The sequence below is a fragment of the Dama dama genome, chromosome 30, assembly GCF_033118175.1.
Source record: "Dama dama isolate Ldn47 chromosome 30, ASM3311817v1, whole genome shotgun sequence".
In the NCBI taxonomy this organism is placed as follows: domain Eukaryota; kingdom Metazoa; phylum Chordata; class Mammalia; order Artiodactyla; family Cervidae; genus Dama; species Dama dama.
Genome location: NC_083710.1, coordinates 46,756,232 through 46,780,789, shown reverse-complemented (window position 1 = coordinate 46,780,789; position 24,558 = coordinate 46,756,232). Strand labels below are relative to the sequence as shown.

At 35.6% G+C, this 24,558-nt stretch overlaps 1 protein-coding gene across 1 annotated transcript in view; it reads left to right on the top strand.

The window, feature by feature from the left end:
• The window catches only part of KLHL1 (kelch like family member 1), a 481,913-nt gene that overhangs the window by 416,844 nt on the left and 40,511 nt on the right, over window positions 1–24,558 (top strand). Inside the window, exon 8 of the mRNA XM_061133331.1 lies at window positions 12,295–12,457. Coding sequence (XP_060989314.1) covers window positions 12,295–12,457 — 163 coding nt within the window. The remainder of the gene's footprint in view (window positions 1–12,294; window positions 12,458–24,558) is intronic.

Sequence of the window (24,558 nt, the reverse complement as noted above, 5' to 3'; positions counted from 1 at the left end):
CAACCAGTCCATCCTAAAGGAGATCAGTCCTGGGTGTTCATTGGAAGGACTGATGTTGAAGCTGAAACTCTAATACTTCACCTGATGTGAAGAGTGGACTTTTTTGAAAAGACCCTGATGATGGGAGGGATTGGGGTCAGGAGGAGAAGGGGACGACAGAGGATGAGATGGTTGGATGGCATCACCGACTCAACGGACATGAGCTTGGGTAGACTCCAGGAGTTGGTGATGAACAGGGAGGCCTGGCGTGCTGCGATTCATGGGGTGGCAAAGAGTCGGACAGAACTGAGGGACTGAACTTAACTGAACTGAAAGTTTTAGTATTTGTACCTTAAAATTAAAAGTGATCAAGAATCAGTATAAGTTTCTCAGAGAAGGTATTTTCCTAAAGTTTTATATCTTAGCTTTCTTTCAGACTACTACACAATACTTACTATGCCATTAGTTATCCATAGATTCATACTGCATTTCAAACCATTGAAGAAAATTAATTTGTTAGTCTAGTCTTTAGTTTGCCCAGTTAATCAGGTCTTTCCTTCTTTCTTTATTCTTCCATAGTTTATGCACTCATACTCCTAGCAAACACCCATTTATTGAGTGTTCATTACATCCATATTACAGTTGTAAATGCTCTGTGAGATTCAATAATTGATCAGAAAAAACAAATCCTACTTTCACAAAGATTGTATATTCTCAGATACAAATTCTAAATTACTTTAATACTATCTGGAAATAAATACAAACATTTTTAAAAGTTGGTAAATCATGGTTGCATTCTTTGCAACTTGGTTTGTTGTTCAATCACTCAGTCATATCTGACTCTTTGTGATTGCATAGACTACAGGACACCAGGCTTCCCTGTCCATCACCATCTCCTGGAGGTTGCTCAAACTCACATCCGCTGAGTCAGTGATGCCATCCAGTCATCTCATCTTCTGTAGTTCCCTTCTCCTTTTGCCTTCTATTTTTCCCAGCATCAGGGTCTTTTCCAATGAGTCAGTTTTTTTCATCAGATGCCCAATGCATTGGAGCTTCAGCTTCAGCATCAGTCCTTCCAATGAGTATTCAGGACTGATTTCCTTTTAGAATGGACTGGTTTGATCTCCTTGTAGTCCATGAGATGCTCAGGAGTCTTCTCCAGCACCACAGATTGAAGGCATGAGTTCTTTAGCACTCAACCATTTTTTTTTTTTTTTGTCCAACTCTCACATCCATACATGACTGTTGGAAAAACCATACAGACCTTTGTCAGCAAAGTAATGTCTCTGTTTTTTAACACACTGTCTAGGTTTGAGATAGCTTTTCTTCCAAGGAGAAAGCATCTTTTAATTTCATGGCTGCAGTCACCATCTACAATGATTTTAAAGCCCCCAAAAATAGTCTGTCACTGTTCCCATTCCCATCTATTTGCCCTGAAGTGATGGGACTGGATTCCATGATCTTCATTTTTTGAATGTTGAGTTTTAAGCCAGAAATTTGATAAGTAAGAGGAAGAATTTTCTCTAGATAATTGTGTGGAGATTTAAATGATGGGTAAAATTTTGATATGCTACCATAGAGGAAGGCCTTTTACAGTATAAAACGTGAGAGTCATGAAAGATAAAATACAGCGTCACATATTTGTCACATATGTGTCAGTGTCACATAGATTAAACACTATTACCAATAATTACAGTGATATTATTATTAGAAAAATTATTTCTGCTCATTTCATACATCTTATTAAAGACTACAAACAGTCTTGTGTACATATCTGAAATGATGTACTACCATCCACTCTGTTTAAAAGCAAAGCACCATAGGTAAAGCTGATCAGCTATCCAGAGTTCTTCACTTATGGGATTTTTCTTCTTGACTTTACATTAATTTCTGAAGGTCAGAAATGCCATCTGACATTTTTTGGAAATGATTACTTTAAAATAATTACTTTATTCAATATTATAATTATAGAAATGAAATACTTTTTTTAAAGAAATTTAAAAAAATAAAACCAAAATGAAGAATATGCCACCTAACATCATTGGCATACCTTGGTATAGGCCAGCATGAGAAAATACTGATAAGCTTCTCTTTCTGATACTAAGAAAATATTCTAGTGGAAGCTTTAATATGCTTCTTTTGTTTTCACTGGATGTTTCTTTTCTGTTGCTTTTCATCCTTTTCCCTATTTCATATCAGAGGATTCGTATAGTCTTTAAAACTTCATTAACAAAGAAACAAATTCTGATTTGAATAATTTATGACTATATTATCAGTAGATTTAGTTTTTAAATTTTGTCTGGGCCCATAGGAAATCCTAAAGATAAATCTGCAATTCCAGGAGCCCCATGTGCAATCAGGGCTTCCCTGGTGGCTCAGATGGTAAAGAATCTGCCTAAATGCAGGAGACTCAAGTTTGAACCTTGGGTCAGGAAGAACCCCCAGAGGAGGAAATGGCAACTCACTGCAGTATTCTTGCCTGAAAAATTCCATGGACAATGGAGTCTGCCAGGCTGCATTCCACTGGGCTGCAGAGAGTTGGACACAACTGGGCAACTAATACTTTCATGTGCAATCACTATCAGAGAGTGGTTAGTAAGAAATATGGTCTTGGTGCAAGTTCCATGGTGTATACGGACAAGAAGTAGTCAATTGTGAGCAGAATATTTTTATAGTTGATACAACAACTAAAAAATAAATTAAAAAAGTATTCACTCTTTGTCATACTTAACCTGTTTTTTGTTTCTGTTTAGCTCAAATAACTCCCTTCACTTAGATTGTCTTGCGGGTTTCCCTGGGGGCTCAGCAGTAAAGAATTTCTCCAAAATGCAGATGATGCAGGAGATGCTGTTTGATCCCTGGGTCAGGAATATACCCTGGAGGAGGGTATGGCAACCCACTCCAGTATTCTTGCCAGGAGAATCCAACAGATAGAGAAGCCTGGCAGGCTGTAGTCCATAGGGTTGCAAAGAGTCGGACGTGACTGAAGCAAGTGAGCACACACACACATTGTATTGTGTCTGTGTTTGCCAATATTCTAGTCAACCTTTACATCCTAATTCACTTACCTTATCTCTTGTGAGATCTTCTCTGATCATGCAATTGCAATCCATGGTCTCTGCATTACTTCTCTATTTTATCTTAATAGCAATTTTTGCTTTAAAAGTCAGTAATGCATAGCTACAGGAAAGCTGGAATTTAGAAAAGTAGCACTTCAAAATCTATTACAATTGCATTTTTTACACGTAAAAGTAGCCCACTGAGTCACAAGGATGTTGGTGGTTGGATGTCAGAAGAAGGCTGTGTTATCTTTAGGGATCTCGGGAAGGTCAGGGTGGAATGGCTTGAGATTTTATCATGTTCTTCAAAATGTTACACAATTTGCAACTAAGGAATGGTTTAATTTTAGAATTTTCTATTTAATATTTTTATATCATGATTGACAACAGGTAACTAAAATGGAAAATGCAACAATTTTTAAACAACATTATTTAAAATAACTAAGGATTACAAGAAATCATTCTTTGGCTTTTCATATAAAAAACATATTCATTTATCAAAATACTTAGGACATTTTTTTGTGGAAGATTTTGTACCAGAACTTTAAATTGCCTCAATGAATCAAACATAGATGGAGCCCTCAGAAGTAGAGGCAATGTATCACACTGGAGTATACTTAAATTTTTAACTTGCTCCTTCACGAGACTTCTTCCATTTTCCCTAAAATAACAATACAGGTTGAAGTTTGATTAGAAAATCAAAGGTCTGATTGCATTGCTGTCATAATCTTCATCAGATTGAATACCTATGTAATGTTAAAAATGTTTCAGATTTTTTTTTAAGTGCTTTGCATGTATTAGTTCATTAAATAATGAGCTTGAAACAGCCCTATGTGTTAGGTACTATAACTAGCTCAAGTATACAGATCAGTTAACTGAAGCACAAAAGAGAAATATTTCATATAACTGGAATATATACTTAAAAGAATGTGTTGATGAAATAATTGGAGGGGTATGAGAAAGGAGATTTATAAATACATCCTCAGTATTTGAAAGTATTTCCTGAGTCTTTCTTTTTTTCTCATATTGATTTCCACCACATTACTACAAGACTCTGTAATCTCTCTTATATACCACTGGCATGAACTCACACTTTCTAATTTCTCCATACCACATCTAGTATGATGTACAATAACAAAGGTACAGTTTTATCACATCTCTGCATTAAACATTTTGGTAGCTTCACATTTTTCTTAGGATTAAAAAATACTTATTTGTACACAGAGCCCCATGATGTGTAGTACTTTTATTCTTCAACTTTAATGTATACCACACTGCCTGTTTCTTAATTCCACAGTTTTCTTGTCATACACTCCTTGCAGCTCCTCAGACACACTGCTTCTTCCTGCTGTAAAGCCTTTACACCAAAGTTCCTTCTTCCAAGAATTTCTCACCTCTGATGAATCCTAATCTTCCCCTAGTCATGACTTGTTCACTTTGGGCAAGAGTCATTCCTTTCATCATGTAGACTGGTACTAAGTTAGTGCCCATTTGGCATACACCTCCCCTTTCCCCGCCCACTGTACAGTCTGCGGCTATGTCTTACAGAAGCTATACCATAATTATTGGAAAGCTGTTTGGGTGGTGGGCTTCCCTGATAGCTCAGTTGGTAAGCAATCTGCCTGCAATGCAGGAGACCCCAGTTCAATTCCTGAGTTGGGAAGGTCCCCTGGAGAAGGGAAAGACTACCCAGTCCAGTATTCTTGGGTTTCCTTTGTGGCTCAGCTGGTAAAGAATCCACCTGCATTGTGGGAGACCTGGATTCGATCCCTGGGTTGGGAAGATCCACTGGAGAAGGGAAAGGCTACCCACTCCAGTGTTTTGGCCTGGAGAATTCCAAGTCCATGGATTTGCAAACAGTCAGACACAACTGAGTGACTTTCACTGTCACTGTCATGGTTACTGTTTGGGTGGTGAATAAATCCAGAGAATGGACTTGTATAATAATGAAATTGTGGTTAGCTGACTGCTAAACTTCTATGACAACCCCAGTTTCATATATCTACATAAAATGCACATGTACACACACACACAAGACATGAATGAAAGAACTTAAGAAACTTGCAAGTTTGGCACATTATTGGTGAGAGACATTCTGCCATAGTGCTAGCACCGTAGTCATTTTCTAATGTGGCAGTCACTCTCAATCCTGACTGCACATAAGAATCACGCATATGTTTAAAAAACTTTTTAAACATACCTGCTTTAAGACCTAAGCCCAGTACAGTGAAATCAGAATCTCTCTAACTCAGACACTATTTTTTTTTTTTTTTGAAAGTTTCTAAATAATTTCAGTGGGCAGCCAAGACTGACAATCACTATCTCAATGAAGGAAAGAGTGAAATACATCAGTCCAAACTGTGCTTTTTCTCTTTGCTTGTGGATCAAGAAAAATAATATTTTAACCCTAAGTGATTTTGTAACAGTGCATGTAAAATATCCCTAGTAACTTAGTCCAACTTGTTCTACCTGTGGTCAACATTTTAAAAATATATTTTCATTAACCAATGATTATTTTACATCATAATTATATAGAGGAAGATATTTATAGAGAGGGTATTGTATATATTTGAAGAAGGAAATGGAAACCTGCCCCAGTATTCCTTCCTCGAAAGTTCTAAGGGCAGAGGAGCCTGGCATGGTTTTTCAGTCCATGGGGTCACAAGAGAGTCAGACACAACTTATTGACTGAACAACAGTAAAAATTGTATAATTATATACAATTATAACATTGGGAAAAATTTCACATTTTTTTTCTCTCCTCTCTTTTCCTCCCTTTCTATAAATATATAAATAGAGGTATTTAATATTTTAAGAGATTATTACAGAGTAATGTGAGTAAAATATATGCTTACTTATCTATTTCCCTATTCCTCATTACACAAGGCTTTTTTGTTTGTTTAATTCTTTGCACAGAGCAACTGTAAAATGTTCATTCTTATAAGCTATTGCTTAGTAATTCATTGCTCTTGAAGTAAAAGTATATAATTATAGTGGAATTAAGTCTCCCTAATGATTAGTTATAAATATTTACTAGATGCTACTATAACTTCCATGATGATTATAAAAAATAATTTAGAAAATAAAATAAAAAATAAATTGAGCTCAGAAAGTCATATGCATATTATGAAGCCACTGATGAGTTAGATGTATTCTGTGACTTCCATAAAGGAATATTTATTCAACTCAATGGTTAAGTTAAAAGAAATTTAAATGCACTATTATTCATTTAAAAATAAATTTGTCTACCTAGGCAAAAGGAAATCTCATATTTCACAGTTTCATGATTTTTAAATTATGTAAATAATGGTAAATATATAAAAATTAAACAATACTAAAAATACTTAAAGGTTTTCATTATTTATCATAATTAGAATATATATTCTCTTTAAACTGGAAGGACTGAGAGTTTAGAATAAAGTTAGCAGTATTTTGAATGGATAATAGCAACATGGACAGATGATTTCTTTCTCAGGAAAACAAATTAATATACCGGTTGCATTAATATAAAAATAGTAAAATGAATATTTTGAGGTAAATTATGTAAGCGTTAAATTTTACTTTTAAGCTAAACTTTTTGCAGAAGTTATCTGTCAAAATCACTGCCTCCAAGATCGCTCTTTATATTTAAAGACCTTAATATCCATTGTATTTGTCTGTGCTCTAAAGCCCGTATGGAAAGTGTTTAGCTTTAACTTGTGGTATTTTATCTGACAATTAGTAATGGATTGATGTCTTCATTGAACTATCTTGAAGAAAATTTATAAGAAATTTTCTAATATTATACTGCAGAATTTTCAGAGGTAATAATACTATGTCAAAGCTGTATATTGTCACCCTGCTTATTTAACTTATATACAAAGTACATCATGTGAAATGCTGACCTTGCCAAAATTGCTGGGAGAAATATCAACAATACACAGATGACACCACCCTTATGGCAGAAAGTGAGGAAAAACTAAAGAGTGTCTTGATGAAAGTGAAAGAGGAGAATGAAAAAGTTGGCTTAATACTCAGCATTCAGAAAATGAAAATCATGGCATCTGGTCTCATCACTTCATGGCAAATAGATGGGGAAATAATGGAAACAGTGACAGACTTTATTTTCTTGGGCTCCAAAATCACTGTAGATGGTGACTGCAATCATGAAATTAAAAGACGCTTTCTCGTTGGAAGAAAAGCTATTACCAACCTAGACAGCACATTAAAAAGCAGAGATATCACTTCACCGACAAATGTCCATCTAGTCAAAGCTATGGTTTTTCCAGTAGTCATGTATGGATGTGAGAGCTGGACTATAAAGAAAGCTGAGCACCGAAGAATGGATGGTTCTAAAACGTGGTGTTGGAGAAGACTCTTGAGAGTCCTTTGGACTGCAAGGAGATCAAACCAATCAATCCTAAAGGAGATCAATCCTCAATATACACTTGAAGGACTGATGCTGAAACTGAAACTCCAATACTTTGGCCATCTGATGTGAAGAACTGACTCTTTGGAAAAGACCCTGACGCTGGGAAAGATTGTAGGCAGGAGGAGAAGGGGACGACAGAAGATGAGATGGTTGGATGGCATCACTGACTCAATGGACGTAAGTCTGAGCAAGCTCCAAGAGGTGGTGATGGACAGGGAAGCCAGGTGTGCTGCAGTCCATGAGGTTGCAAAGAGTCAGAGACACGACTGAACGACTGAATGACTGAACTGAACTGAGGCACTCTTAAAGGATAGGTATACCGAGATGCAGGAAATAAGGGATTTTTTTTTTTTTCAGTGTCACACAGCTGGTAGAAACAAACTGAAATTTGAGCTCAGGCAATTACCCTCTATTGTCAATGTTGCCAACAAAAATATTCTGCTGTTTCTATCAACATTTATGATACCAATGAAATGGACCTATAAAAGTTGCTTATTCATACAATGTAATAGCATATTCAATGGAAAATAATAAATGAATGCCTCACCTAACAACCTGAATGAATGTTAAAAACATAACTTGAAATCGAGAAGACACAATATTTTTTTCCTACATCTAGCCCTGATATTCTCACTCAAAATACCTTGATTAATTAAAGAACTTTAATATATAAAATCTTTCAAATATATTTGTATGTTTATTGTGCATATTCCCCATTAAAATATTATAAAGTATTAAAAATTTTATAAAAGCTAGATCATAATACTTTCACTAAATATTGTTAATTTTTTTCTAAAGTGCTACACTCAAATAACAATTTCATAATAAAAATAGCTGTTCCAATGTTTTTAACAGTTTTTGATATTGAAACACTTTTAAAATTTTTAAAATATAAAATATGATTGTCAAAAACCTTCTCTCAAAGATGTTTTATTTATATCTTGATTATTCTGATTATCAGCTATATCAAACATTTTATATGCTTATAAGACCTTCACATATCCTCTTCTATAAAGTTCCTCCTCTGTCCATGGGGTTGCGAAAGAGTTGAACGTGACTGAGCAACTAAACAGCAATATAAAGTACAAAATTCCTGGCAGGCTACAGGGATTTCCCAGGCAAGAATACTTCCCAGGCAAGTATATACATATGAACTTGAAGGTTCATATGTAGGGGACTTACTGTAACCTCAAAATTAAAAATATCATAGATCAAGTATTTTTATAGAGTGTCTAACTGAATAAATAGTCACCAGCAAATTAAAACTTATATAGTAAAATGCAAAAAAGCAAAATGACTGCCTGAGGAAGCCTTACAAATAGCTGTGAAAATAAGGGAAGTGAAAAGCAAAGGAGAAAAGGAAAGACATGCCCATTTGAATGCAGAGTTCCAAAGAATAGCAAGGAGAGATAAGAAAGCATTCCTCAGCGATCAATGCAAAGAAATAGAGGAAAACAATAGAATGGGAAAGACTAGAGACCTCTTCAAGGAAATTAGAGATACCCAGGGAAATTTTCATGCAAAGATGGACACAATAAAGGACAGAAATGGCAGGGACATAACAGAAGCAGAAGATATTAAGAAGAGGTGGCAAGAATACAGAAGAACTATACAAAAAAGATCTTCATGACCCGGATAATCACGATGGTGTGGTCACTCACCTAGAGCCAGACCTCTTGGAGTGTGAAGTCAGGTGGGCCTTAGGAAGCATCACTACGAATAAAGCTAGTGAAGGTGATGGAATTCCAGTTGAGCTATTTCAAATCCTGAAAGATGATGCTGTGAAAGTGCTGCACTCAGTATGCCAGCAAATTTGGAAAACTCAGCAGTGGCCACAGGACTGGAAAAGGTCAGTTTTCATTCCAATCCCAAAGAAAGGCAATGCCAAAGAATGCTCAAACTACCACACAATTGCACTCATCTCACATGCTAGTAAAGTAATACTCAAAATTCTCCAAGCCAGGCTTCAGCGATACGTGAACCGTGAACTTCCAGATGTTCAAACTGATTTTAGAAAAGGCAGAGGAACCAGAGATCAAGTTGCCAACATCCGCTGTATCATCGAAAAAGCAAGAGAGTTCCAGAAAAACATATATTTCTGCTTTATTGACTATGCAAAAGCCTTTGACTGTGTGAATCACAATAAACTGTGGAAAATTCTGAAAGAGGTGGGAGTACCAGGCCACCTGACTGCCTCTTGAGAAACCTGTATGCAGGTCAGGAAGAAACAGTTAGAACTAGACATGGAACAATAGACTGGTTCCAAGTAGGAAAAGGAGTATGTCAAGGCTTATTTAACTTATATGCAGAATGTTTTTCTGGGCTCCAAAATCACTGCAGATAACATGCAAAACAAAGGAAAACAATCAAAGGAGACCAATAGAAGTATTGTAGTCATTAAACATAACCAAAGACATTCAGCTCCTTCTGAAGGGCTATAAGTAATATTCTGAACCATATCTTGTGAGCTATCTTAGAGATACTGAAACCTCCACCAGGTGGAGAGTTTAACTACATGATGACCAGACTGTAGTCATGACATAAGCTGCCACAATTCTGAGAACTGGCCTCAAGAAATGCAATGGAAAAACTCCTGGAACTGAAGATTAACTATATTTAAAACAATCAAGATGGTGCTGGTCAGACTATTGGTGACCAACTTCAAGATGACTGTAAAAATTAACTGTGGTATTTCATCAAGTAACTCCCTCTTTCCACTATAAAATCTCTTGTGGGGGTGGGGGGTAGTAGGCTACTTGGACAGGCACCTGCCCTTCTCACCCTGTACTTTGGTTGCTGACATTCAAATAAACCAAACTTTCCACCAACCTGGCCCCTTTGATGTCTTTTGAGGAGCAAGCAAACAGACCCCTGGGTTCTGTAACACTTATTCCATTTTAATTAAGCATTTATTGACTAAGTTCAATGAAGTCAGGGACTTTTGTTTATTCACCTATATGTTCTTGGCACTTTGGTGATAAGAAAAATTCCTAAGACATAGTAGACATTCAACAAACAGTAATTGAATAAGTTAATGAATCCATGAGTAGATTAAAAGTTTGTCATTTTACTTTCACATCTGTGTTCAGACACAATTCCCCATGAGTATTTCACATTTTTGCACAACTTTTAAATAAGACAGTGAATTCCCCTCCCCCAAATTTTTATAACAGAAAGACTAGTAAGATAAAGATAGTTCCTTTCTCCATAGTAAATGGCAGTCATACTTAAAAGCATGAAGAGAATGTCTCCTTCTGGAACAATGGGTATATAAGTTTATTGGCCATTATATATTAATTTGCTTCCAACTTCAAATGAACTTACAACTTATTAAATGTACAGATTTCATCTAACTATTGTCAAAGCAAAAAAAAAAAAAAAAAGGTGTAATAGATAAACAGACAAGGAAGACTTTATTCAGTGCTATTGCAATAAGGAAAAGAGGTCAGAATTGAGGCTGAATGCACCTCCACTAAAACAAAGGGGAGGGGGAAGTTTTTGAGAGCTGGAATGCATGGGTGGATTATAGGTAGTCTATGTTAACAAATTAGACTTATTTAAATAAAGGTAAATTGAATTTCCTATCTTCCAAACAAGAGGTAGACTTACAACTTGAAGCAAGGTGTCAGATGAAATTAAGCTCTTACTGATGCACAGAAACTGGGAGATAAAAACACTAACTTTCCTGCTGATTATATTCCTAGGTTCTTGAGAAAGAAAGGACGGGGCTGTAACACTAGCAATAGATTTTTTAAAAGACTAACTTCTCAAAGGGACAGAAAACTTGGAATTTGCAATTATAAGTTGTTTAAAGTAAGTGCTTTAAGGAATGTGAGGTCAGGATTCTAGAGGCAGGAGAATCCTGTCTCAAGTCTGGTCAACATGAAGGAGATGTTAAAGTCCTCTTGGCATAACCAAGACTAGGAAATTAGGGTTTGGAGAACTGATTAAAAAAAAAATGTTGATACTCTTGACTATTGCCATTGTTATGGTAATAACTATCTTTCCTTCTATGACCCAGGAGCCTTGTGTCTTCTCTCAATATACATACTTTTGTGGCAGTCTAACTTGTCAGCTAGCAAATAGGGTAAGAATCACAGATACTTCAGAGTTCTTAACAATCAGACATTGTGCTTTGAACCTTGTGGAAAATTCACCAGAATTCCCCTAATGAGACCACTTCAGTAAATATAAACATAATATTTAAATACTTAATGATTGTTTAACATTTAAGAAAATTCATCTAATATAGAAGTGAATTGACAGGAAAAAAAGAACAGTGTGTAAAATTTGTATATGTCTTCTATTGCTGACTCATAAATAATTTAATTGCTTGTGTTTAATAATTTCAGCTTATAAGAAAAGAGGTATTGTATTCTCTAAGCTTTAGATACATTTATTATGTCTTGACAGGAGAACCAAAACTTAGAGGACCCTAACCTGAAATTCAAATTAATTATATTACACTGCTTAATGCAGTTTTTCTGAATGTGAAAAAAGAAATACTTTAAGTGGCAGTGTAGAAACAGTCTTCAAAAGTAGAGGCATAAGATGCATCATCTCTGGCTTTTAGATTTTGAATCTTCATATGATCATAAATAAGAAAATATATTTTCCTTCATAAAGCATCTAGGTCATAATATTTATATGGATTCCTTTATGTTTTCTTGTGAATGAGATGGTTCAATTAATAGTGACTAGTTTCGACCTTAGTGAAATCATTTGTTAACAGATAGAGCCTATTCTGAATGGCATAACAGCTGAATAACAGCTTTTACTGTTAATTTGATTTGAGAACCTCACTGTGCCGTGATTCATTCACTTTTTCTTTCTCCTTTACTGCAGGTGTGACGGTACTGGAAGGCCCTATCTATGCTGTGGGAGGACATGATGGCTGGAGTTATTTGAACACAGTGGAGAGGTGGGATCCTCAGAGTCAGCAGTGGACATTTGTAGCTAGCATGTCAATTGCCCGAAGCACAGTTGGTGTGGCAGCATTGAATGGCAAGTGAGTAGACATTCTTTTTTTTTTTTTTTTTTATCTGAAATAAGATTTTGAGTGAATGTTCTTTTAAAATAACATTTAGCAAACTGCTTTGAAAAAATTCTTTTTTAAAAATTTTGGTTTCGATTTTTTTTTTTTTAAGTTTAGTCTTCATGGATTATTGACAGTTCAAGACTGTGTATTTTTCCGATTATCACTTATAAAATAAAAACCAAACCAAAATAACAAGAATGACCAAACACCACCCCAAACCCCCAAAATATACAGAATAGGGAATTCTACTCAATACTCTGCAATAATCTAAATGGCAAAATAATTTGAAAAAGAAGATACATGTATGTGCATAACTGAAGCACTTTCTTGCATACTTGAAACTAATATTGCTAACTATTATTGTTATGTAGTCGCTAAGTTGTGTCTGACTCTTTTGAGAACCCATGGACTGTAGCCCACCAAGCTCCTGTGTCGATGGGATCTCCTAGGCAAGAATAATGGAGTGGATTGCCATTTCCTTCTCTGTGGGATCTTCGAGAACCAGGGATTGAACTCCAACATAAAATAAAAATTAAGAAAAATAGCCAAAAAAATGGAAAACAAAATGAAACAAAAAACAACAAAAATTCTCAACTTTCTTAATCTTAATTACTTATTTAAAAGTATCAAATATATTTCATGAGAATTATGTGAGCTGCATATTTTAACATTTCTGGTGAAATAGTCTGAGGAGCCTTTTGAAATACTACCAAAATTTGGTACTTAATGGTTTTTGCCTGATTGTGTCAATCTCTCTACTTTTCTCCTTTTCCATTCCTATCACACTAAGTCAGGGATTTTCAAACTCAACACTGATGATATTTTGAGTCAGATAATTCTTTGTTGGCTGTGAGGTTCTGTCCTGTGCATGTACAATGTTTAGTAGCAGACTGGCTTCTGTCCACTAGATACTAGCTGTACCCACCTGCCCAATGTGATAACCAAAAGAAGTCCCCAAATACTGTCTAATATATCCTCTGGGGTGGCAAATACACTTCCTCTCACTCCCATGAGAAACTCTGCCCTAAACAAAGATAATAACACCTCTGGCATGGACTACTGCAGAAGTCTCCAGTCTCCTTCCTTCTCTTCCCCCTAAAGTCCACTTGCTGATACAGCCAGAGCTGCTTTACAAATACAGGAAACATATCAGTTCCCTTCAAGAATCAGTTCTCTTCAAGAACGTCTTAAAATTAGAATACAATGCCTACCTCTAAAGTCATCCACTGGATCTTGTTTCTGCCTACTCTACATTTTTTTCTCAATACATCAGCCAAATTGCCCTTTCAGCTTTGCTTCAAATGCAGCAACTCTAACTCCAGTCAATCCCCTTTGAGTGTACTTTTTTTTTTTTTTTTGCCTAAATGCTATTCCTTACAATCTTCACATGCTTGAGCTTTTATCATTGCTCAAATTTCATCTCAAAATCTGTCCACATAGACAGTTATTTATTCTTCCTCTTATTTAAATAGACCACCCTGCACACTATCCCAAATTGTTTACAGTTGATAAAATTACTTATGCTATTGTTTTCTATTTTTTACTAAATATACATGGTCAATAAATGTTGGTATCTGTCTGTAACATTTATTATTTTATCCTTGGACATATTGCACATTCAATCTATTTACTGAATAAGTGTTGAAAGAATTGCACATCCAATTAAGTGATAACTTTTGATAATTTAATTACCTTTGACAATTTTTTCCTAAATATATGTGAGTATCTATAAAGTTATTATTATATCCCACTGTTAAAATATAAATAAACTGCTTCCCTCAGCTAAACTCTATATACATGCATTCTTTGGCTTTAAAAACTCTAGGAAATTCACATTTTAATGGCTATACAGTAATTTCTTTTGTGCCAAAAAATTCCCACAAAAACACACAAAACATTATAAATGTAAGCAAACACTATAAATTTAAGTAACTAGTGCTGGCCTGAAATAAGCAGACTGCCAAATATGACTCCAGCAAAGGCAAGTTTATTCAGAATTAGCACAGAATTGCAATTTTGGACCTACAATAATGGTGAGCATATGCATATCCCAAAGGGTAAGAGGAAGAGAAAGCTTTTATAGAGAAAAAGGAAGTTGAGAAGGTTAAACAAAGAGTTTTTTTTCCCTGGCTTAGTCATTTTCATGAAAAAGAAGAGTCTTTCTGTTGTGTATATGTGTGTGTGTGTATATTGAGTCATTTCTAACTCTTTGTGACCCCATGGACTGTAGCTTGCCAGGCTCCTCTGTTCATGGGATTCTCCAGGCAAGAATAATGGATCTGGCTGCCAATTTCCTACTTCAGGGCATCTTCCTAACCCAGGGATGGAACCCATATCTCTTGCATCTCCTGCATTGGCAGGTGGATTCTTTACCACTGCACCACCTGGGAAGCCTGTCTTCCTGTTGGGCTCTGCTATTATCGTAGGGCGTAAGAGCTCCCTATTTCCATCTCTCAGTTGTCTTTAATTGAGTTTTCTGTTTATAAATTATTTACACTGGTCTCTGACTTTTAATATCCAAAATATCTAAATATATCTAAAACACATATCTACAGTAATGTGTCTAAAATAATCCTCAAATTTAGATATTATACATGAAAAGATACATTGAATACTATTAGATATAAACTTTTGGGCACCTTCATAACTATACCTTTAGGAAGAATCTCTATAAAGTGAGTTGCAAGACAATTGGAACTGAAATATTTTCTAGCTTCAAAGGACTATTTTAATTTAAACTTTGTCTTTGGTGCATGTGTGCATGCTGTCACTTCAGTCATGTCCAAATCTTTGTGACCCCAAGGACTGTAGCCCACCAGGCTCCTCTATCCATGTGATTCTCCAGGCAAAAATACTGGAGTGGGCTACCATTCCCTTCTCCAGGCTATCTTCCCTACCCAGGGATCGAACTGATATCTCTTATATCTCTTGCATTGGCAGGCCAAGTCTTTAGCACTAGCACCACCTCGGGAGCCCTGTCTTTCATAGGATTTGCCAAAGTGCTTTTTCAATAGTATCATGCAAAAAAATGTTTTGCATCCTGACCAATAACAAATTATCATGATTTGCTTTGAAAAATAATTGTTTTAAATGCAAAATGTTTTTATTAGTGTGAGGCTAAGTTTCAGTAAATTGCTCATTCTATTTCATCAGATATATATTCACAGAATATATAGCAATATTTCTACTTTTATCAATATTATTATGTCCATTTATGATTTTAATTGCATATATTTTGGACTCTCAAATTTCATATTTTATGTATTTATCAATCTGTGATTTCCCCAGGCTTAGGATTCAGTTTTCATTTAGGTTTATTGTACACTTAAAAATAGGACTTCCTGGTAAAGAATCTGCTTGCAATGGTAAAGATCCATTGATAAAAATGGTAAAGAACATGCCTGCAATGCAGGAGACTCATATTTGATCCCTGGAGTGGGAAGATTCCCTCGAGAAGGGAATGGCTGCCCACTCCAATATTCTTGCCTGGAGAATTCCATGGAGAGAGGAGCCTGATGGGCTAGAGTCCATGAGGTCACAGAGCTGGACATGACTGATCAACTAACGTCTTAAAATTATATTCTTACTGTCATATATACTCCCTGCGAATTCATTTAGGAATTTGCTTAGAAATAAATATTTCCAGGTTAATTAGAGAAAATGTTCAATTCAGTTCAGTTCAGTTGCTCAGTCGTGTCTGACTCTTTGCCACCCCATGAATCACAGCACACCAGGCCTCCCTGTCCATCACCAACTCCCGGAGTTTACTCAGACTCACATCCATCAAGTCGGTGATGCCATCCAGCCATCTCATCCTCTGTCGTGCCCTTCTCCTCCTGCCCCCAATCCATCCCAGCATCAGGGTCTTTTCCAATGAGTCAACTCCACGTGAGGTGGCCAAAGTATTGGAGTTTCAGCTTCAGCACCAGTCCTTCCAATGAACACCCAGGACTGATCTCCTTTAGGATGGACAGGTTGGATCTCCTTGCAGTCCAAGGGACTCTCAAGAATCTTCTCCAACACCACAGTTCAAAAACATCAATTTTTCAGTGCTCAGCTTTCTCCACAGTCCAGCTCACATTCATATATGACCACTGGAAAAACCATAGCCTTGACTAGATGGACCTTTGTTGGCAAAGTAATGTCTCTGCTTTTTAACATGCTATCTAGGTTGGTCATAACTTTCCTTCCAAGGAGTAAGTGTCTTTTAATTTCATGGCTGCAATCACCATCTGCAGTGATTTTGGAGCCCCCAAAAATAAAGTCTGACACTATTTCCACAGTTTCCCCAACTATTTCCCATGAAGTGATGGGGCCAGATGCCATGATCTTAGTTTTCTGAATGTCGAGCTTTAAACCAACTTTTTCACTCTCCTCTTTCACTTTCATCAAGAGGCTTTTTAGTTCCTCTTCACTTTCTGCCATAAGGGTGGTGTCACCTGCATATCTGAGGTTATTGATATTTCTCCTGGCAATCTTGATTCCAGCTTGTGCTTCTTCCAGCCCAGCGTTTCTCATGATGCACTCTGCATATAAGTTAAATAAGCAGTGTGACAATATACAGCCTTGACATACTCCTTTTCCTTTGGAACCAGTCTTTTCCATGTCCAGTTCTAACTGTTGCTTCCTGACCTAGAGAAAATGTTAGATCTATACATTTGATATCTTTTCATCTGATAATGCAACCTTACTTTTATCTCTTAAAATTAGTCTCTCTTTATTTTGTGCCTGTGTTTGTGCTCTGTCACTCAGCTTTGTCCTACTCTTTGTGACCTCATGGACTGTAGCCTGCCAGACTCTTCTGTCCATGGAATTTTCCAGACAAGAATACTGGAGTGGGTTGCCATTTTCTACTTCAGGGGATCTTCCCAACCCAGGGATTGAATCCACCTCTCTTGCATCTCCTGCAGTGACAGGTGGATTCTTTACCAGTGTTCCTCCTAGGAAGCCACCAATGTAGTTTAGAGGTTTTAATTTGAGTATAGGTTTACTATTATTCTTTCTGAGCTTTATTCACATTTGTTTGTATTTTTGAACATTGCAGATATTATATTTTGGTTTACATATGTTCATATATTAATCATGCATTTAGTAGTGCAATAGAGAAGAAAGTTTAAGTGTTTATGTTTATAGTAACCATCTTATTAAAATGCACATGTCAGTTATATTATTTTTCAATTTATATATATTTTCAAAATATATATATATTTCAATTTATAATGATAGATCTTCTAGGAAGATAAACATGGTAAACTAAATGCAAATGAAATGTTTTTCTTATTTCTTAATATTTATGCTTGTCTTCTTTTTAATGAATTCCTTTTATTTTTAGAACAACAACATAAATATTAATATCAAGTGACCTCACCTGTCTTTTAATTGGAAAAGCTTTAATACTTTGGTGTCTATGTGACATTAATTGTTATTTGGGATACTTATACCAAGGGCCAGATCTTATTATTGTCTATAATTTCATTAATGAAAATTTTATTTTAAAATATCATATTTGGTATAACCTTATATTAAATTTTCTTAAAATGTATAAAATTGTGTTTTCTTATTTTTTCTATTATATGGTACTTTAAATAAATATCATGACTGTAATCATTATTATATGTGCAGAATAAAACCAACTCATTCTTTTTTAATTATTCATTTAATATTTTGTTGCATTCTATAGTCTATTTTTTATCTGTTTGGTCTACATGGACAAATGGTTTTGTTTTTTTGTTGTTTTCCTTTTTTTTTTTTACATGGACTAATGGTTTTGAAAATCAATTTCCTAACATTTTCCGTGATGATATGAAGCTTTTCTTATAAATTGTTATGTTTCTACAAACATGAGAAGTATAAATATTTGAGCATGAGAAATGATAGAAAAATTATATATATATATATATATATATATGTATATATATAATCACATATATTCCATTTAAAAGTTATATTTTCCTGAGATTCTAATATTTAAAAGAAAGTAGTTTTACATTACTTCCAAGCCTATGACTAACAAAATAATTGATTTTGTGTTGTTATATCTACTTTTGTACTGTTATTATCCTCCTAATTTCTTATATTTAGGTGTTGATATTACTATTCATTTTGTCTTAGGTTTTCTCAGTGTCATTCTTCTGTTTTTGTTTCTCTTTTTAATCAAATATGTGCATGGGATGAAGCTCTAATTGTTTTTCCTCTTGTTTTCTTATTCATTAATTTGAACTTGTCTTCTTGTTTGTTCAGTTCCTGTCTCACTCATTGAGACCCCATGGACTCACACACCAGGCTTCTCTGTCCTTTATTGGCTCCTGGAGTTTGCTCAAATTCATGTCCATTGAGTCAATGATACCATCCAAACATCTCATCTTCAGTCATCCCCTTCTCCTACTGCCCTCAGTCTTTCCTAGAAACAGTCTTTTCTAATGAGTCAGCTCTTTGCATCAGGTGGCCAAAGTATTGGAGTTTCAGCTTCAGCATTAGTCCTGCCAATGAATATTCAGGATTGATTTCCTTTTAGATTGACTGGTCTGATCTCTTTGCTGTCCAAGGGACTCTCAAGAGTCTTCTCGAGCACCACGATTGTTCTCTATGGTCTCAGCTTTCTTTATGGTCCAACTTTCACATCTGTACATGACTGCTGGGAAAACCATAACTTTGACTCTACAGACCTCTGTCAGCAAAGTAATGTCTCTGCTTTGATAAGCTATGTTTGTCATCTTTTCTTCCAAGAAGCAAGCATCTTTTAATTTCATGGCTGTGGCCACTATCCACAGTGATTTTCTTAGAGCCCAAGAAAATAAAATCTGTCACTATTTCCACTTTTTCCCCAACTATTTGTCATGAAGTACAGGGACTAGATGCCATGATCTTAGTTTTTTGAATATTGATTTTAATCCAGCTCTTAAACTCTCCTCTAACACCATCTTCAAGAAGCTCTTTAGTTCCTTTTTGCTTTCTGCCATTAGAATGGTATCATCTGCATAACTGAGGCTATTGACATTTATCCCAGCAATCTGGATTCCTGGTTGTGATTCATCCAGCCCAGCATTTCACAGGATGTACTCTGCATAGAAGGTAAATAAGCAGGGTGACAATATACAGCTTTTATGCACTCCTTTCTCAATTTCGAACCAATCTGTTGTTCCATGTCCAGTTCCAACTGTTACTTCTTGTCCTGCATACAAGTTTCTCAGGAAGCAGGTAAGTTGTCCTGGTATTCCCATCTCTTTAATAATTTTCCAGTTTGTTCTGATCCACACAAAGAATTTAGTGTAGTCAATGAAGCAGAAATAGATTTTTTTTTCTGTAATTTCCTTGCTTTTTCTATGATCCAATTGATGTTGGCAATTTGATTTCTGGTTCTTCTGCCTTTTTTGAAATCCACCTTGTAAATCTGGCAGCTCTAGGTTCACGTACTGCTGAAGCCTAGCTTACAGGATTTTGAGCATGAACTTGCTAGCATGTGCTTAGTTTTATTTATTTTGTCTTGAAATTCAGAATTTCACAAAGTAGTATTAATAATTGTCTTGTAGTTTGTTTTGCCTTAACATAACAAAATTGTCATTTTAATAGTGTCCACTTCTTGCTTATTAAGAATAGTGCAGCTGTGAGCATCTTCAAATATATATGTCCTTTGTGAGCATGCATACACAATTAAGCTGGGTTTGGACATGGAACAGCAATTGCTAGGTTAACCAGTACACTTGTGTTTAACCTTAATAAATTTTGAAAGTGCCTTTCCTAATTTATGTATGTATTAACAGTGTGTAAGTATTCTAGATACCCCATATCCTAATGATTTGGTAATGCTAGTTTTTATCTTTTATGGTTTAGTCTAGCCTACTGGATAATATTCAATTACTAAGATTGGACACTTTTTTATATACTTATCTGTTTATTTTTTCTGACTAAATTTTATGCTTAAGTATTCTTCCTGTTTCCATGGGAGGAGTTTACTTTTTCTTTCATTTTGCTTTGTAGAGTTCTTCATATGTTCTAGAAATTATTTCTAGGTAAATGCATCTTACTTTATTACTAGTAGTATACTACTACTGCTGCTACTGTTTTCCAGGAGGGATATGTTGATTATATAATTTATTAGACCTTATATGTAAATGAAACTTTCCTGTCTTCACTCATTTATTGTAAATTGGTTTGACTAGTTTAATGTCAAAGCCATGTATCATTAAAGTTAAACAGTGATTACTAATCTGCTTTTTTTTTTATTAGCTACATGTGTGATAAGTCCAGAAGTTTTTCACCTTTAATGTGTTTTTAAATTTCAGACTTGCATTCTTATAGCTATTTTTTCTATCAGTTAAGGTACAGTCAAGCGACAGAAACCACAGCAGTCATTTATCAGTTATTCTACATAAAGATAATCTAATATAAATATTTGTTAAGTAGATATAAAAATTAACTAAAGAACACTATGGGCTTCCTTGGTGGCTCAGAGGGTAAAGCGTCTGCCTGTAATGCGGGAGACCCGGGTTTGATCCCTGCCGCAGGAAGATATCCTGGAGAAGGAAATGGCAACCCACTCTGGTACTCTTGCCTGGAAAATCCCACAGATGGAGAAGCCTGGTAGGCTACAGTCCATGGGGTCACAGAGTCGAACACGACTGAGAGACTTCACTTTCTTTCAAAGAACACTATACAGGAAGTGTATCAACTAAAGGAAACAGCTATTGTCCCCAGTGTTGGAAAATTGAGAGGGGATTTTAGTTATTAAGATTTAGAAAATCAGAGGAGAGGCCTTGTGCAGCTGAAACCCAGACATTTGTGATTAGAGCCCTGCTCAGCTAGAGCTGGCATCTCTGATGTGAAAGAGGGGTTCCTTGGCCTGTGATCTGGAGCTCTGAGGAGTTGGTGGTGCCAGTCTGCTGCTGCTGATAGTTCTGAGTCTCAATAAGGCTGATATTAAGTTTTTAAAAATGGCAACTGAATGCAACTGGATGCAAAAAGAAAAGATGGGGCGACACTTAAAGGAACAGGAAACCAGCAAAAAGGAGCAAGACCCTTCCTCTTCTAGCACCTTTCAATCTCCCTCTAACACCGCTTCATTATCACATCTAAAAGAGGGAAGGAACCAGGTGGCAAGACAGAAGAGTGGTTCAGTGAGTTTCAGCCCCCACATGAAAAAGCAGAGTACAGAATAGAGAGTGTGGGGCTGAGAGATAGTAGCTTACCTACTGTCATATTCTACTCTAATTTTAAAATGTTTACAAGGGTATAACCTGATAGCTGCTTTTCATTCGTTTAGCTTAGTATTTGGAAATTCATTTGAACAATCTCAGTCATGTCTTTATTTGACTGAGGAAGGTTTTATCTATTGAGGATTATTTTTTGTTTGTTTGATTCTTTTTCTATTATTCTAGTTCTTTGGTTTTGGGATATATATTTCAATATGTACTTATGCTAATGGTTATGTGTAGTTTTGAGCACTGATTTCTTTTCCATAAGGACCTTTCCTCCCCAGTGATTTTATTTCTTTTTCACTTAACTTGGGAAATTGATTCTATATTTCATACTTAATTTTTGCCATTTTGTTTGTGAATTTTACTGTTTTCAATGCAGACACATTTTTTTTTTAATTTTAATTTTCCTTATGTGATACCTTTTGATACCTCTCTTTCTGGACTCATATTTGTCTTACTTCAATTGGGAATGCTTTCTTATTGTTTTTCTTAAAAATATCTTGTATTTCCAAATCTATATATTATAAACTGTTTTTGAGAGCGCATTTAGTGACTTTCTTACCACTTACATTGATGATAATAGATTCATTTCTTGTATCCTTCAGAAAATAGGTATCTCACAGCAACTTTGCTTGAGATGAGAAATATCTGCACTTCACTATATTATTCATTTGTTACTTTTTTCTTTGAGCAGAAGACACACATGTGCACACACAAAACACACAGATGTCATTTTAAAGTTTAATATATTATTTATCTTGTTCTAATGATCAGGATCCAGTGTTAGTCACTCAGTGTGTCTGACACTGCAACCCCAACGACTGTAGCCCACGAGGCACCTCTGTCCATGGGATTCTCCAAGCAAGAAAATTGAAGTGGGCTTTAGACTTTAAAATTACATCTGTGTGCTGTATGTGTGTATGTATGTCTTCTCATCTATCTATCATCTATCTATCTCTACCTATCTGTGTGTGTGTGTTTTATTATATCTCCAAACTTAATGAGGAATAAATGGGATACAAATTTTAATAAATAAATAAAATACTTAACAAATAATCTTTTCATAAATTTTTACATTTTAATAATTGTTTATCCAATTTCTTCCCTTTTAAATAGACTACACGGGAATTCATTATTCGTGTTTTTGTGTGGCCTTGAGATCTTGGAAGGAGAACAGTGAATGCTCTTGAAGAGAGATTTTATTTCCCTGCCCAGAGATTGGACCTGGGTAGCCTGGGTGAAAACTGGGAACACTAACCACTAGACCAGCAGGGGCTAGAGGGTAGAAACAAAGTGTCCCTGGATCTTTCCCTGGTTTGAAAGTAAGAATGTTTCAAAGAGGCAAAAACAGTAAAAAAAAAAAAAAAAAAGGTGCAAAGTTTATTATTAGAGACACAGCACAGTGTATGGGAGGGCGTACAGCAGAGCAATTTGTTTAAGTCAGAAGCTAGGCAGAAATACACAATCAGAGAGAAAGGGTATGAACTTCCTCTCTAATGAAGAGGAGCACAGTGGGTCAGGAACTAGGCAGAGACACACACCTGGAGAGGAGTGCTGGCATCCTGAGCGAGGAGGAGTGCAGCAAAGAGGTGATGAACCTTTCAAGGTTATCACTTATATAGGACAGTCCTTCTGGGTCTTTATTTATCTTTGGTCGATTATTTTGTTTCTCTCTTCACATCTGACCGGTTTGTGGATCTTCCTCAAGATGCATGTGTAACTTTTTTCTAAGATGGATTCCACCACAGAGACCCATGGGTGCATGTCCACATTTATTATTGGGTGGGGCCCCACTTCTTTTTTGAGCCCAAAGAAGACTTCCTGTGCCATATGCAGACAGGGAATTCTTCCTTGACCTCAGGAGTGGACATCTTATCTCTACTTTAGCAGAGCTCAGCTTTTGCCACTAGCTTTCTCCTTGGAGTGTCTGGGTGAGAACAAAGCTTGAATTTTATTCCACTTGAAAAACACCAGATGTCCAGCCCAGGAGCCCATCTATCCCCCATCTCACTTGTTTGTTTGTTTTCTTTTTTATCAGCTATGATGTATAATATCCAAAAGTTCCTATTTTACTCTAGTAATATTTTTTATATTAAATATCAGAGTGTGAGAGTAAGTTTCTATTCTCAGAATTGTTTATGTTTTAATTGAGTTTATTTTCCCAAATTTTAACCCCATTTTAAGAAAATATTTGAAATGATTTTGATTTACTTCAAATAATCTTTCTCCTTTAACTCAGAATAATATATATCTCATTTGGGTTATTTTGTTTAACTCTCCTGAATATGATTTAATTGTCTCAAAATTCTGTTGTTTAATGACTATCTCTTAATGTCTGGTTGTTTTTCCTGTTTTACTCAGAGAAAAAATTGATCACTACAAAGTGACCTTTACTTCAGACCCATATCAGAAAATTGTTTCAGTATCACCCTCTGACTGTAGTCTATTTTTCTCTCACTCCTAATGACATAGCTTTTTTTCCCCTCTTGTTTTAGTCTCACATCTCACTAATGTGCCATTCTAACCTGACTGCTGCTTCTTTGAACATTATTTTGAATAATTTTTCCAAATAAAGATAATAAAAGCCAGTGAGTAGCCCTCTTGAGTTTAGATTCTTCATAATACCCTTTGTTGTGGAAAAACATGACATTGGTTCACCACTTAAAATTAATTAGTATATTCTGATGAACTCAACAGCAAAATTACATCAATTTTATAAAACATTTTGGTCAGTCTTCCAATGAGACAGATTGAGCTAAATGATAGATATATATCTCAGACCAGGACCATCCCAGACTTAGTTGATGTATAAGGAAAATACAACAAAACAGTGAATAGACACTCTGGTGTGGGGGCTGACCACATTAAACCTCAAAC